General features: G+C 34.9%; 1 protein-coding gene across 4 annotated transcripts in view; it reads left to right on the forward strand.

The window, feature by feature from the left end:
- The first annotated feature begins 2,684 nt into the window (after positions 1 to 2,684).
- Positions 2,685 to 13,680, forward strand: part of gatad2ab (GATA zinc finger domain containing 2Ab) — a 38,053-nt gene continuing 27,057 nt past the window's right edge. Inside the window, exon 1 of one of the 4 annotated variants that reach the window (XM_058760467.1) lies at positions 2,685 to 3,043. In XM_058760467.1, the coding sequence (XP_058616450.1) occupies positions 2,704 to 3,043 (340 nt within the window). In that variant the 5' untranslated portion in view covers positions 2,685 to 2,703. Of the gene's footprint in view, positions 3,044 to 4,437; positions 4,606 to 13,680 lie in introns of those variants that run through there. The other 3 variants (XM_058760466.1, XM_058760465.1, XM_058760468.1) reach the window with 3 other exon arrangements.

A 13,680-nucleotide genomic window follows, 5' to 3' on the forward strand; every position in this document is an offset into this window, starting at 1 on the left:
GAGCTGATTAATTAACAGGCCTCGGGAGAAGGTGATGTGGCACTATCACTCACAACTGAGGGGCACGAATAATTCAAGATAAACTTAATCTCACGATATCTGGAGGCGGCAGAACCTTAAAGAATAATAATAAATATTTTGGAGATTTTTAAATTCTTTATATATATATATATATATATATATATATATATATATATATATATATATATATATATATATATATAAATTTTGCTTTAATAAAATAATATTTATCATATTTTTTAGGAAAATAAACGTTTTTTTTTATATAAAAAAATTATAATCATATATTTAATATAGATTTTGATATTATTTTATACCGAATTTATATTTATAAGTAAATAAATGTATTGATATTTATTTATTTTTTTGTTTGTGTAGTCAGCCTTGAAATAAAAAATCATCCTGATTTTATTTAGCCTAACATATACTGGCCCTACAATAAACTTGAATGTTGAATACAAAACTCTATTATATAACCACACCGCTGGAATTCGTTACAATGTATTTCAGTTAAAGGGCACATGCATTGTTCTGTCAAGGTCAAGTTCAGGCCAGAATAAAATCAGGGTTTTGCCAACCCTTTAAATTACTTTATTATACTGCCACCTAGTGGCTAAACTGACTATCATATAATATTTCCTGTGAGTAGTGCCATATTTAATTTTTGACAGGAATGAAAACGAGGCTTTAAGGGACAATGCGTTCAATGGATAGTACTGTTGTTTAACAACACACATCGACTGTCTGAAAACAGACTTTCAGTAGACAATAACTCTATAAACTATTCTGAAAGTTGTAAAAATTACGTGAACTAGGACCTTTATACTTTACGCCCTACATGAAAAAATACTATAGTAATTTATAGTAAATACTATAGTGTTTTTGAACATACTATAGTAAAGTGTATTATACTGTATATATTAGCCTATAGCATTTACAACACTTTTTGTTAATTAATGCTACAGCATACTGTAGTAGTATTAACTAGTGAACTGATAAACTGTAATAAATACTGTAGTATACTTTAGTTTTTACTACAGTAAACTGTAGTGTATTGTAGTATGCATAATATAACCTATAGTTGCAGAAAACTGTACAGTATTGGGTAAAGTCATTTGTTTAGGCTATATTACTATAGTTGTTACCACAGCAACTATAGAATTACCACAAAAAAAAAAAAAATTAATTCAAGTACTTTATTATAGTATGGTTCAAAAATACCATATAGTATTTTCTCTAAATTACTATAGTGTTTTTGACTCACAGCCTCGTTTTCATCCGTGTTAAATTCACTATGGCGTCTAACCCGATTAAGGTTATTAGGCTACTTAACCTTTATATAGTAAGATCTAAGATTTAGTTACAAATTAGATGAGCATTTTTACAACTACAATAATTTATTAGAGTCTTTGCTGATCAATGTAAGGATAACTTAACCTTTGCTTCCCCCTAGTGGTGTGAAAGAAGGACGTCGTCTCTTTAAGAAAACGTCCCTAATAAAGTCTTCGATTTTTCGCCTCTACAATTTAGGACTAATTAAAGCACATACTATAAATAACTAAAGTAGGAATCGTGGTTGCACATTTAGCTTGTTTCCAATGGCATGATGTAACTTACATTACACATTCCCAAAAAATCTGTTTTGAATTTTTATGAACATAAATATTGTATTATTTATTTGATTCATGTTACAGTAATATAAATTATTGTAAAATAAGTATACTTAATTATTTATTACTTAATTGTTTATTAATTGACTTGTTTGACGATTTGTAAAAAAGTCGTTGTTAAACTTTTATTTTATTAATGTGTCACCCAATATATAGGACCTAGAACCTTCAACAGACATTTAAGATTATTATTATTATTAATGGTTTTACCATTCACTTTAAAACTGCAATTAATATTTTAATTTTAATCTCATCTCTCTTGTGTTACTTATGAAATTGCATGTTTAATCATAGTTAAATTTTTATTTTTATCTATATAGGCCTATTTATTTCTTAGAATACAGCAACGTTTGCATAGTAATCAATATAAAGTGTTGAATATAGTTAAATAGCATTGATTGCTGTGTATTAACCGAATTAATTTGACTTATTTTCTGTAATGTAATTTATATATCTTGCAATGCATCATAATATATCCATTTATTGACATTAAAATATGAGGTTATACATAAAAATATGAGCTGTCTTACCTCAAAACAACCAACAGATGTCACCAGATATCCAAGCAAGCCAGCTATATTGACTGCATAATTTTATAGGCCAGTGGATTCTGGTTTGATTTTCATTATAACAATATAACATAATCTTATGTAGGCTGGGGAAATAAATGAACTCAACTAGGGAAAATAATTTTGGATGTTGTCCTACTATAACACCACATGTAAAAACAGCTTAAGATTTAGTTTAATTCCAAACCACAGCTTAAAGAACTACATGAAAGTGAAGTAAAGAGCTTGTAAAAACCCTTCTAAAACTATTTTTATATCCTATTTATACGTTTCTATCTTTTAGATACCTGTAATATGTTTGTACTGCAGAATATACGCATTAAGTTTGCTTCGGAAAACGATACGACGTCTCCCTATTTCCGTTTGCCGGTGTTCTGCTTCCGGTCTGTCTAAAATCATTTTTGACATACGCACACAGCGAACTTGAGGTGTCAGAGTTAAACATGAGCTCCGGTTCGACATGTGCTGTATCGGGTTGCTACAACAACTCAAAAAAACTGAAGAGTTTTCAAGAAAGTATCTGTGTAGAACATCACAAAATCAGGAATGAATGTCCGTGCCTTGCGCCCTATGCCTTACACTGTATGCCGTCGAAAGAGGAGAGGAAACAGGCTTGGCTTGCGGCTTTGAAATTAAAAACCCCTCCGAAGAGAGTTTATGTGTGTTCCTTTCATTTCGTCGATAAAAAGCCCACAGAGGTGCATCCGGATCCCGAGCTCTACCTGGGTCACAACCGCCCTCTTCAAGGCAGACGGAAACAACTTCAGGAAGCTGACGGACTTGGTATGTTTATGGAATTCAATAATTTCTACATGATTTAGAAGATATAAAACATTATTTACAAGACACACGAGCAACGAGTTTAGTTAGAGCCTGCGTTGCGACTCGGTTTCTGTTACTTTTCTCAGCGCTCTTCAGGATGGACCAATCACAGTCGTTTGTGATTACAGAAAAAGGTTTTAACAAAATTATTTTCTCGATATTTGTGCTGAAGGCTTACAATTTCACGTCGGTTACTAGTATTTGAAGTTGAATATATTTCAAAGATTATACTATTTATTATGCACATGTTCTCAATGAGTAAAAAGTTTGATTAAATTTGAATGAAGCGCAATGGAGAGTTCACATCTGTGAGCCATAGAGCGCGCCCTGGTGGAATATAACTTTTTGTCCCGCTGTTTTGAAAGCGACATCAATAAAACAAGATAATAATATTTGGCAGTTTATAGGATGAAGTCGGGTAAAATTGAACGGATTATGTTGGAGCGTTCTAGAATTTTGTTTAAGATTCAAATATGTACATTACTTTAAAATTTTGCCACAACTGTACTGAAAATGTAGCAGCAGATTTGATTTCCCTGAGTTTGGTAAGTTGGGTCGAGATGCAAAACGTAAAATGAGTGTCTTGCTATGGTAATTGGTCATTTTAAATGACAATATTTATATTCATAAGAAACAAATATTTTCAATATATATATATATATAAATATAATTTTTTTGTTTGTTTGTTTGTTTGTTTTTGTTTGTTTGTTTTGTTTTGTTTTTTTTGTTTTTTGTTTTTTTTACGTAAAATTAATGTAAAATGAACAGGTAAGTAACTTAAAATCCAGAAGAGGAAATCATGGTACAATTGACATTTAAGAAGTATTTTATTAATTGAATGATTTTTATGTGCATGTGTTTGTTTTATAAAAAATTACATTTATTTGTAACAATTTATTTAAATATTTCTGCATTTTTCAGTGATTTAATTTTGAGTAATTTGGCACTCTTTAATTGACCTAATCCAGTTATTTTAATCGTTCTCTTTGATTTTACAATTTTATAGTCATGAACTATTTTTTATTTTATTTTTGAATAGCTTGAAATTGAATAGCTTGAAATAATTGAATAGCTTATGAAATAAATTAACATTTTGTGTTGCCTGACAATTACCATAAATAACCAAAAATAATATTATTGACATCTTTCCCTTTACAAAAATGTGCAGTTAGAGGTCTTTTAAATGACAGTAGCCACATCACCTATAGTAACTATTGTATTTAGTCTGAAACTAGGGTTACCATAGTAAATATTTGTGAAATTAAAGCGTTAGGAGGATGCTCTTCCTCATGTACATCTCCTCTCGATATGGGCCAGTGCGCCAGTGCGCATGCGCGGTTCGGTGACTCGGGTCCATGTGTAGGCAGCGAGGATCTTTATTTGGCGACCGGAGCGGCAGCGGGCAGGGCAGATAGACAGAGAGGGATCCCCGGGATAGTTTTACACCAAAAATACTAGGGTAAATAACAACAACTAGACGCGTGGAGGGCCCTCGGAAGACCAATAAGCGTTTCATCTTCTCAGTAAGTTCCTACAAAGAGAGATTGAGTGATAACTGGACGTTTTCAGAGTGTTTTGACTTCACATTAGCTTTGCTAGCAACTGGACTGTTGAGTTAAACAGAGGATTTACAAACTTAACCATCCGTTTCATCAAATAAATTTGACAGATTCCATCTAACTCTTTCGATACCGATACAATGCGATGTAATAATTAACTTTAGAGAAGAAACTTGTCAATTGTTTTCAGTTTGGGGAAAATAAACTAGTCATTTAGCTCGCCTGCTAATTGGAGTTGATGAGTTAGTCAGCATTAGCTGATGTTAGCCGGGTTAGCTAACTAGTTTTGCTTCCTCAGCACTAAACTCACCGGGCTTTATTTATTTAAGAGTTGCTTTGTTGCCACTGAGCTTTACTGAGCTCAAACTCCTTTTTAAATGCAAGAAGTTAGGAAATGTTGGATTTTATCTTTAGATCATCTGACAGATAGTGTGTTTTATCAACATTGGGTTGTATTGGAGTAATGCATAGAAATGTTAACAGTTTCAGGGTTGTGGGTAGTTAAATTGACCCATTTCGTCTTGTATTCACCCAAATTCGTGAGCACATTTATTTTAACCCTTGAACAGTCCAGTGAAACAATTTTTTATTTTTTTAAGTTTATAAGTTATGAAAATGTGTTTTATAACTGCTCACAATTGTAACTAGTAGGAAACCAGAGTTGAAATTGTTTGGTTGGTCAGCAAGACCCAAGAAAGTTGAAAACAATAAAGTAAAATAAAAAAAAATTACTCTTAGGCAATTTTACTTTCACTTTATTTCATTACATTTAATAATCCATTGAAATATGGAATATTGTAATGTGAATCAAAATTCATCAAAATTAGTCTCTGGGTTTCCCCACTGGTTACAGTTGTATTTGTTTACATCATAATAGTGTAATAATGGAGACTTTAAATATTATATGCACCAATTATGGTGGTGGTATCTCTGTTATGACACGTTTTACATTCTTCCTTTTATGGACCTTTGACACGGACATCATTTTTCAGAGAGGACAAACTGGTCATGTGATATTTACACCAGCCATGTAAAAGTGTTCATGTGAAACCAAGACAGTCTGAACTGTCATGTACAGTGAGCCCTGTATTTCAATGGGTTTAAAAGGGTTTACGATACTGAATTATTCTGTTTCTTGTGGTCAAAGGTTCCATCCCAGTAACAGTTAAAAATTTGGCATGGTTCTTGGTGTTACATTTTGTGACTAGTAACGTATAAGTCGTCAGTTCAGAGGTTGAGACCAAGAGCAGAGTTCAAAGTTTCTCTAGTGTAGGCTAGTTGTCCTGCAGTTGTTATATGTAATATCTGGAGGAAAAAAAAAAAAAAAAAAAAAAAAAATATATATATATATATATATATATATATATATATATATACACACATTCATAAGTTTGGGGTTAAGTTTTTTTTTTTTGTTAAATAATTTTTTGTAGCAAGGATTTATATAATTGATCGAAAGTGACAGTAAAGACATTTATAATGTTGCAAAGGATTTCTGTTTCAAATAAATGCTATTAAACAAAGAATCCAGAAAAGATTTCCACAAAAAAATGCTAATAAGAAATGTTTCTTGAGCAGGAAATCAGCATATTAGAATGATTTCTGAAGGATCACGTAACACTGTATGATTCAGGTTTGCATCAGAAGAATAAATTGCAGCTTAAAAATATTAGAAAACGGGTGTTTTAAATTGTAATGATGTTTCACAATATTACTGTATTTTTGTTTAAATGAATGCCTCCTAGATCATAAACAACCACTGTGGTGTGTAATTGCCAAATTGCACGAGTAATAAGTATGTTGTGTCGATTACCCAAGTAAGTGCGTAATTATTTTGTAATTATGTTCTGTTCTGGTTAATATTGCTCTTATGTTTGAACCCATTGAACGCCCACAAAGATGAATTCAACATCTGTGTTGCTTATGAAATGCAAGTTGTTTCAATTCTGAGACTTTGGACTTGGTGTAAGAGTGTAACTGACCATCCACTGTTTGTCAGCTTTGATGATGCATGATCTCACAATCCTGCTGAAATAATTGAGCCGTTTCTCATGGTGGAGCAGAGGTGTAGTTCAAGGTTGGTCTGCATGGGTGTGGTGGTGGTGGCTTAAGTTGTTTTGTCTGAAGGATGACTTGAGTGGCTTTTTGTAAATAAATTGGGTGGGACCAACTTGGGATGTCACAAAAAACCACCGAGTATAATCATAGTACATACTAAAACACTTGCAAATGCTTGGATTTTGGTCCTACAAGTAAGAATATCCCAATATGTCATGTCCGTATGTGCCGGGTGTTGCCGAATCCTGGCGTACCATGTTGAGTGTCTATTAGGCAACCAGCTAAGCCACTTGGCACCTCTCAAGTGAGTCGTAACGGGCTTGTCTCTCCGAATCTCATGCCACGCCAAGGACAAGCCTGAAGACCAGCTGTGTTCTCCATAAGAGATTTGTTGAACAATTATAGCTTTGTAGAAGTATATTTAGCAGAAATGAGGGATGGGATTTTTAGAGATCTGTTCATCTGCACCTGAGAAACACACCAGAGCTGCCGTATCTGAGATGGTGGCCGGTGGTAAACAGGAAGGGCTGGAGACTGACACACGGCCACAGCAATCTAGCGAGATCTTTTTACTGTTCGATCTCAACTTCCTGATAACATCAGGGGAAGAATGCTGGAGACGAATAGCTAGGCGTGTAAAATGAAGAGCACAGTGTCTTTTATTTTTTTTATTATTTTTTTTTTTTCTGTTTTGGCTGTAGACCAAAAGTACATGCCATTGTATTAGAGTTAGAGAGCGTTTCACTTTCAGCTGACTGTCATTATCAGTAAGGTGTGGTTTTGTGTAGGGGTATCCTGCCAGATAAAAAAATGCTTATTGGTTTTACTGGCTTCATAACTTATACTTATGAAATAGTAAATAGATCGTATGGATTAATGGATAGATAGTAAATGGATTGTATGAGTGTGGTTAGAATTGTAAGGGAGGGGAGGGGAGGGGGGTGTTACTGACCAATGACAGTGGTTTGGTCATGCAGACATTAGGTTACCTTTAAAAAGAAAAGTTGGTGAAGAAAACTGTTTCTTAAAATAAAATAAAAAAATGCTGCATTCATAATTTAGTGGACTTAACATGATTTTTGGGTGAACTTTCCTATTATGTCAAATTTTCATTTACCCTCAAGTTGGTCTAAACATGAGTTTCTTTCTTCTGTTGAAAACAAAAGAAGAAATTTTGAAGAATGTTGGTAACCAAACAGTTAATTGTAGCCATTGACTTGCTACACAGTATATAAAAAAAAAACTTAAAAAATCTAATTTTTGTCAACCTTAAATAGTTAATATTTTTAAATATTTAAACAATTTTTAGAACAAATTTTAATTCCCAACATGTAAGAATGTAATTAAGAATATGAAGAACTTAAGTTTTGCTTCTCATTCTGTTCATGTTCATAGTACCCGTGATACTAGTAAAACACACAGTGACTATAAAATAAGGCCGGTCAATTTAAGTTCTTGAAGTTTAATTTGTAATCATTATAGGAGGAGAAAAATAAAGTTATATTGAGTAATAAACTGCATATTTATGCTTCAGACATGTTGTTTTTTTTGTTTTGTTTTTTACCAGTGCGTTGAGTTGTGAAGGAAGGTGGTTTGTGACGAACCAAGAAACTAATTCTGTGCTTTTCTAGAGTTTCTCCAGCAGTATTTTCCACTGTGTGTCAAAGCTGGACTTTGCTGACGCGGCAACTCTGGAACTCTCTGTGTGCCGTAGTGACATGAATACACCGTTAAGGTATTCATCCAGGAGCGAAGACTTATGGGTCCTCGCACACCTCGGACACATTGGGGCTTATTTGTTGTTCCTATATGTGCGTTTTGCCCCAGTATAGAAGAAATATCTATAAACAATTGTGGTCCTAGATATGACTTGGGTCTGTCTTTCAATGTAAGTCTTATTGTCCACCTTGTGCAAATAGTAAATCTGATCACTTGGAAGACTAATAGCACACCTGTCCTTAACAAGCTGCACGATTTGTGGTACTGTACAATGATCGCCACAAATTAGTAAATTAATATGCAGTTGCGAAGTACAGAATCATGTCTGAGGGAATACATTTCAGTATTTGATTAAAATGGCATACAGAACCAGGCCGATCCACTTGTTTCCCCCCATCAGTTCTTGTAGATCTGGCTCTCGGCCCGACAGACCAGAGAGATTAACTGCAGAATCCGACTGCCATTCAAAATAAGTGCTTCAATCTAAATTAAGTCCTCAGCCGATTAGTTAAGTTTGACAACGGGATTATGAAGGTGAACTGTCTGTGTGGATTTGTTCATACATACTGAATTTGTAACGATTGAATACCTCTTATAGACCTAGGATTGTTTGAATGTTTCTTGTTGCATAGTTAAATGGTCAGGCATGTGATCTTTACAGCTTTTCCTAGAATGTTTTACTATGTTTTAGCAAGCTAATTAAACCACGCAGTATAATTATGCTGGGTTGCATTCATCCAATAAATCAAAATAAAAACAATATACTTTGTAAGCGCACATTGCTAGTCTTGCGATTAACAATTAATCCATGCAAATTAAGTTTGTTTTGGTAATCTTTAGCTTAATCAAAATCAAAATCAGAAAATTTGCTTCCATTCTGGAATGGAATATATTCTCTGATGTCAATTTGACAGCTTGGGCGTAGAATCCTTAGCCACTCCCCTCCAACCATTAGTCTACAGCGAGCGACCCTGTCCTTTATTTAATATTCCATTTCAGTTGGAAATACGTCACAACACCGAAGTGAAGTAGGTGGCAACTTCTGGTTCATGTCCACTTTAAAGACACAACTTTTTAAAGAGGGATTTACTGTCTTTTAGCATGCTAATTAAGGTTGGTGTTTACACGACAATGTTGTCTATTAAAGGGGTCATGTGATGCGATTTCAAGTTTTCCTTTCTCTTTGGAGTGTTACAAGCTGATTGTGTATAGATAAGATCCCTGAAGTTGCAAAGACTAAAGTCTCAAAACCAAAGAGATATTCTTTATCAAAGTTAAGACTCGACCACGCCCCCTTAAAACGGCTCATTTAAACACGCCCCCACATGTCTACGTCACGATGTGGAAATATTTGCATAATGCTGCCCAAATGTTCACGCAAAGAAAGAAGGCGTGATTTCAGTAACCGCAGTAGTGTTGATGCAGCCATGTCAGGGAGACGCTGTGTGTTTCTGTGCGAAAGCAAAAGCACTTTATTTGGCCTTCCGAAAGTAGATGCATTTAGGAATTATTAAGATTACTTGCAACAGAACAGCAACGCATTTTATGGACCACAGTTTCGTGAACCTAGGAGAGGAGGTAATTCTGACTTTGCTATGACAATCTGGCGCTTCTGAATCAGCGACTGTAAGTATGTTTTGTTATTAGTTGAAGTATTTGCTATTGGCTGTTCAAATGAGGAGTTTTGCGAGTCGTGCGTGTGTGTGCTCGCGTGTGTAAGAGAGGGAGACACGGTCATACAACCGCAGCTTGTGTCCAAACACATAGGAGCTTCATCACTGTGTCTGTCACACGACTCTGTTCCCCTCTCTGGCTTGAACTGATGGTAAAACTAAGGACATTATTAACTGTCTTTACATTTATTTTGAAAGATGAAGCTCACGATTATGGAAAGGGGTGTTACATTTCCGACGAGTACTTGCGGTGTTCGGCCAATCACAATACACTGTGCCAGTTGGCCAATCAGAGCAGACTGCGCTTATCGGAAGGAGGGACTTTGTAGAAGCGTTTGAGAGAGGCGGGGCATAGAGGACCTACAATAATGTACAGTATTTGAAAAATGTGTTTTTTGAACATTAAAGCATATCAACATATTCTGTTACACCAAATACACAAAATAATGATCTTTAAAAAAAAGCATGAATAAATGAGTTTTTGAAAAAATTGACTCTGTAAAGAAAAAAAAAAAAATGTCATGCTTATGCGTATTACATATTTAGTCTATAGGTGTGTGCACGGCTGCGTAGTGGCATCGCCAAATAACTGGCCTGGCATGCAAAATACACCGTTTTAAGTCGTTTTCGTTAATCTGTGTGAATGGGGTTTTTTTTTTTTTTTTTGTGTGTTTTGAAAAGATTTGCATAAAGTCCCCCTGTAGTGAAAATCAAGTTTTTTATGTTGTTTATTTGTCTATGTGGCGTTATTAATATGCCTTTAGACAAACCATGTGCCAATCCATTAATCAACACCATTGCTGAGTATTTTCTCCTTAAAACTGTAGTTTCCCAAAGGCTGACCCAGAAATGCGGTTTGAAACAGCCCTCGGTTTGCTGCGTCACAAAATTCAATAACCAATCACGTCAAGGGATAGATTCCTATCACTAGCATGCAAAATATACCAATACCAGCACAAAACCAAAAATAATTTAGAGCAAAAAACCCATGAAGCCGTGGTTTAATGTGAATTTAGAACTGCTAACTTGCATTATAACCCACGGTAGCAGTGTAAAAGCAGCCCGGAGTCAGACCCACCTCTCCTGCATCGGTGTCTGCACTTCACACGCGTATGCTCACGGACACGAATCAAGAATCACAAACAGTCTTAACGGCATTTTAGGACACAACATCGTCAAGTAAGTAACTTTAACAAATGTTACAGTATTCACTATAGTTGTCCGCTAGTAAAAACATAGTTTTATCAGTCATTATCCGTGTTTGCCATTGTTTCGTATTTACTACAGTTCAGTGGATCAGGAGGCCCTGGCTGGTGTGACTGAGTGGAGGCGGGGCTAATTTGCATATTCATAGATCCGTGTATAGTAAATGAGGCAAGAATGTAGTTACATTAAAGCTATATTAAGGCATGAGAAAATTATTTTCACTAGAGAAAAAAAAACATTTGAATGTCATTTTGATGATCAAAGATGAGTTTTAAGGGATAAAATATTTGACTACGGGGGACTTTAAATTTTTTGTTGTCATGTAAACATACCTTATTGGTATGTGCGCACAAAATGCGAATTGAATTATTTGCGTGAGTAAATTACATACAAAGTCAATGCAAAACGCTAATTTTCATTATTCGTCTCAATCGCATCATCTGCGCAAGTTACAAAAAATTTCAACTAGAACGGAAAATTCGCATGACACGTTGTCACACAAGCCAATCAGCGAAGAGCTTATTGACACGTCGGTTTTGACCTATTCGGTTGTATCAGAAAAGTGTTTCTATGTTTTTATTTGCGTGAGTGATGCAAAAAACATTCCGCGAATAATGTAGAGCAAGTAACGCGATGCAGATATTCAATATGCTTTTGGTGTGCACACACCATAAGACGGTAAAGAATTTGAAAGAATTTAAGAGGAGGTTGTTTCTAACATTCAACACCATTTTAAAAATGTAACATTCGTACTGGCAAAAATGATAGTTGCTTGAATGTTTGTCTATAGCAAGCAACAGGATGAATTTAAACATGCAACTTTTTTGTTTGTCATTTGTGATTGCAAATGGTTTATTTATTTTTTAACTTGACGTATGCCAATATGTAAAAAAAAAATTGGCTATAGCGGTCGAGCTTTAAAAGAGATGTAACCTCAAACGTGACTTCTGAAATGGTTTTAGCATGCTAATTGACCCACAGCGCTAAAAATAAAAATAAAAATACAAATTGACCTCACTAATCAACAAGTCGTATGTGGTGATTGTCTCTAGTAATTACTGTAAATTAAACGCACTTTGGTGCTGCCCCAGTGCTGGTTATTCTTATCTACCAATTTGACTATAACTGATCTGAAGGCCAGTGTAGTATAAGTGTGTGTGTCAGTGTACATTTGCACTCTAGTCTGTTTGAGATCACAGTGGGGGATGGGTAGATGCGCGTGCATGCGTGTGTGTGTATTTGTGTGTGTTTGTGTGTGTGTGTGGAGAGGGGGTGGCTGCTTGCGACTGTTCTTACAGCACAAGTTATTCTTTGTGCCCACGTGAAAAGCAGTCGGCTGTACTTTCTTTCTGTGTCGTCCTGTTGCTAGGGGGCACACCAGGTGGATCTTCCGGCAGATACAGGGTTAATGACGTCCATTTTGTTAGGTAACACCCTCGTGGCCTGATCTGTCTGTGGTGTTAAAATGGCAGGGCTTAACCCTTGATATGCAGGACTGGAGCCTGCAGGGGCACCTTTGACTCAACCCTCTTGGCAGCCGTTTCGTCATTGTTGGATGACAAGACGTGCTAGTTGTGAGAGATCCAGAGGAACATCTGTAGCACGTTAGACTCTGCAAACTTACCTGGAACTTTGTTTTTCAGTGCTTTATCATCTGATTGGTTTCAGAAATGTGTTGGTGACGCAATCAGGAAGTCCTTCTGAACTGGACAAGCTCGGTTAAAGCGACTCTACTGTCCTTCTCAGGAAACACTTAGACAATAGTCCAGTGCAGTTTGACCTCTGATTGAGGTGACTTGTGCGAAATTAGTGTTTTTTGCTAACTTGAGTTATTGATACCACAAAGTGTTAAACTTTGAATTATAACTCAAGCAGAAAGTCATATATTTGGGTTCTTTTTTCCTTGGGCCTGTAAGTAACCACTTTGCAAAGCATTGCAGCCACTAGCATCATGCCGGTGATTTTGACACGGATAGGCACCAGTTATTAAGGTTTGGCAACGCATGGGTTTGATTGATTTTTTTGTTTTGTTTTTATTTGCAAAGTTTGCAATAAACTTTGAATAAACACTTATTCATTCAATTCAATTTGATATTCAATTAAAAGTAATTTGATAAGGATTCAGTAATGCTTTAAAGGATTCAATAAGACTTTTTCTTCCTCAGTTGCTCAGCAACTTGTTTTGCCAACATTTTTACTGCCCCCAGCACTAAAATGTCCAAATTTTATAGTAAATTTATTCAACTTAAATTTTACATTTACACAAAAAATGTTTTATTTTATTCTAACAAAAATGTAGTTTTATATGTAAGTCTATAATAAATAAATAAATACACACACAATTTATAATTTCATTAAATTATAATTTAACAATTTAAATGTT

The sequence above is a fragment of the Onychostoma macrolepis genome, chromosome 22 (genome assembly GCF_012432095.1).
Source record: "Onychostoma macrolepis isolate SWU-2019 chromosome 22, ASM1243209v1, whole genome shotgun sequence".
Classification (NCBI taxonomy): Eukaryota; Metazoa; Chordata; class Actinopteri; order Cypriniformes; family Cyprinidae; genus Onychostoma; species Onychostoma macrolepis.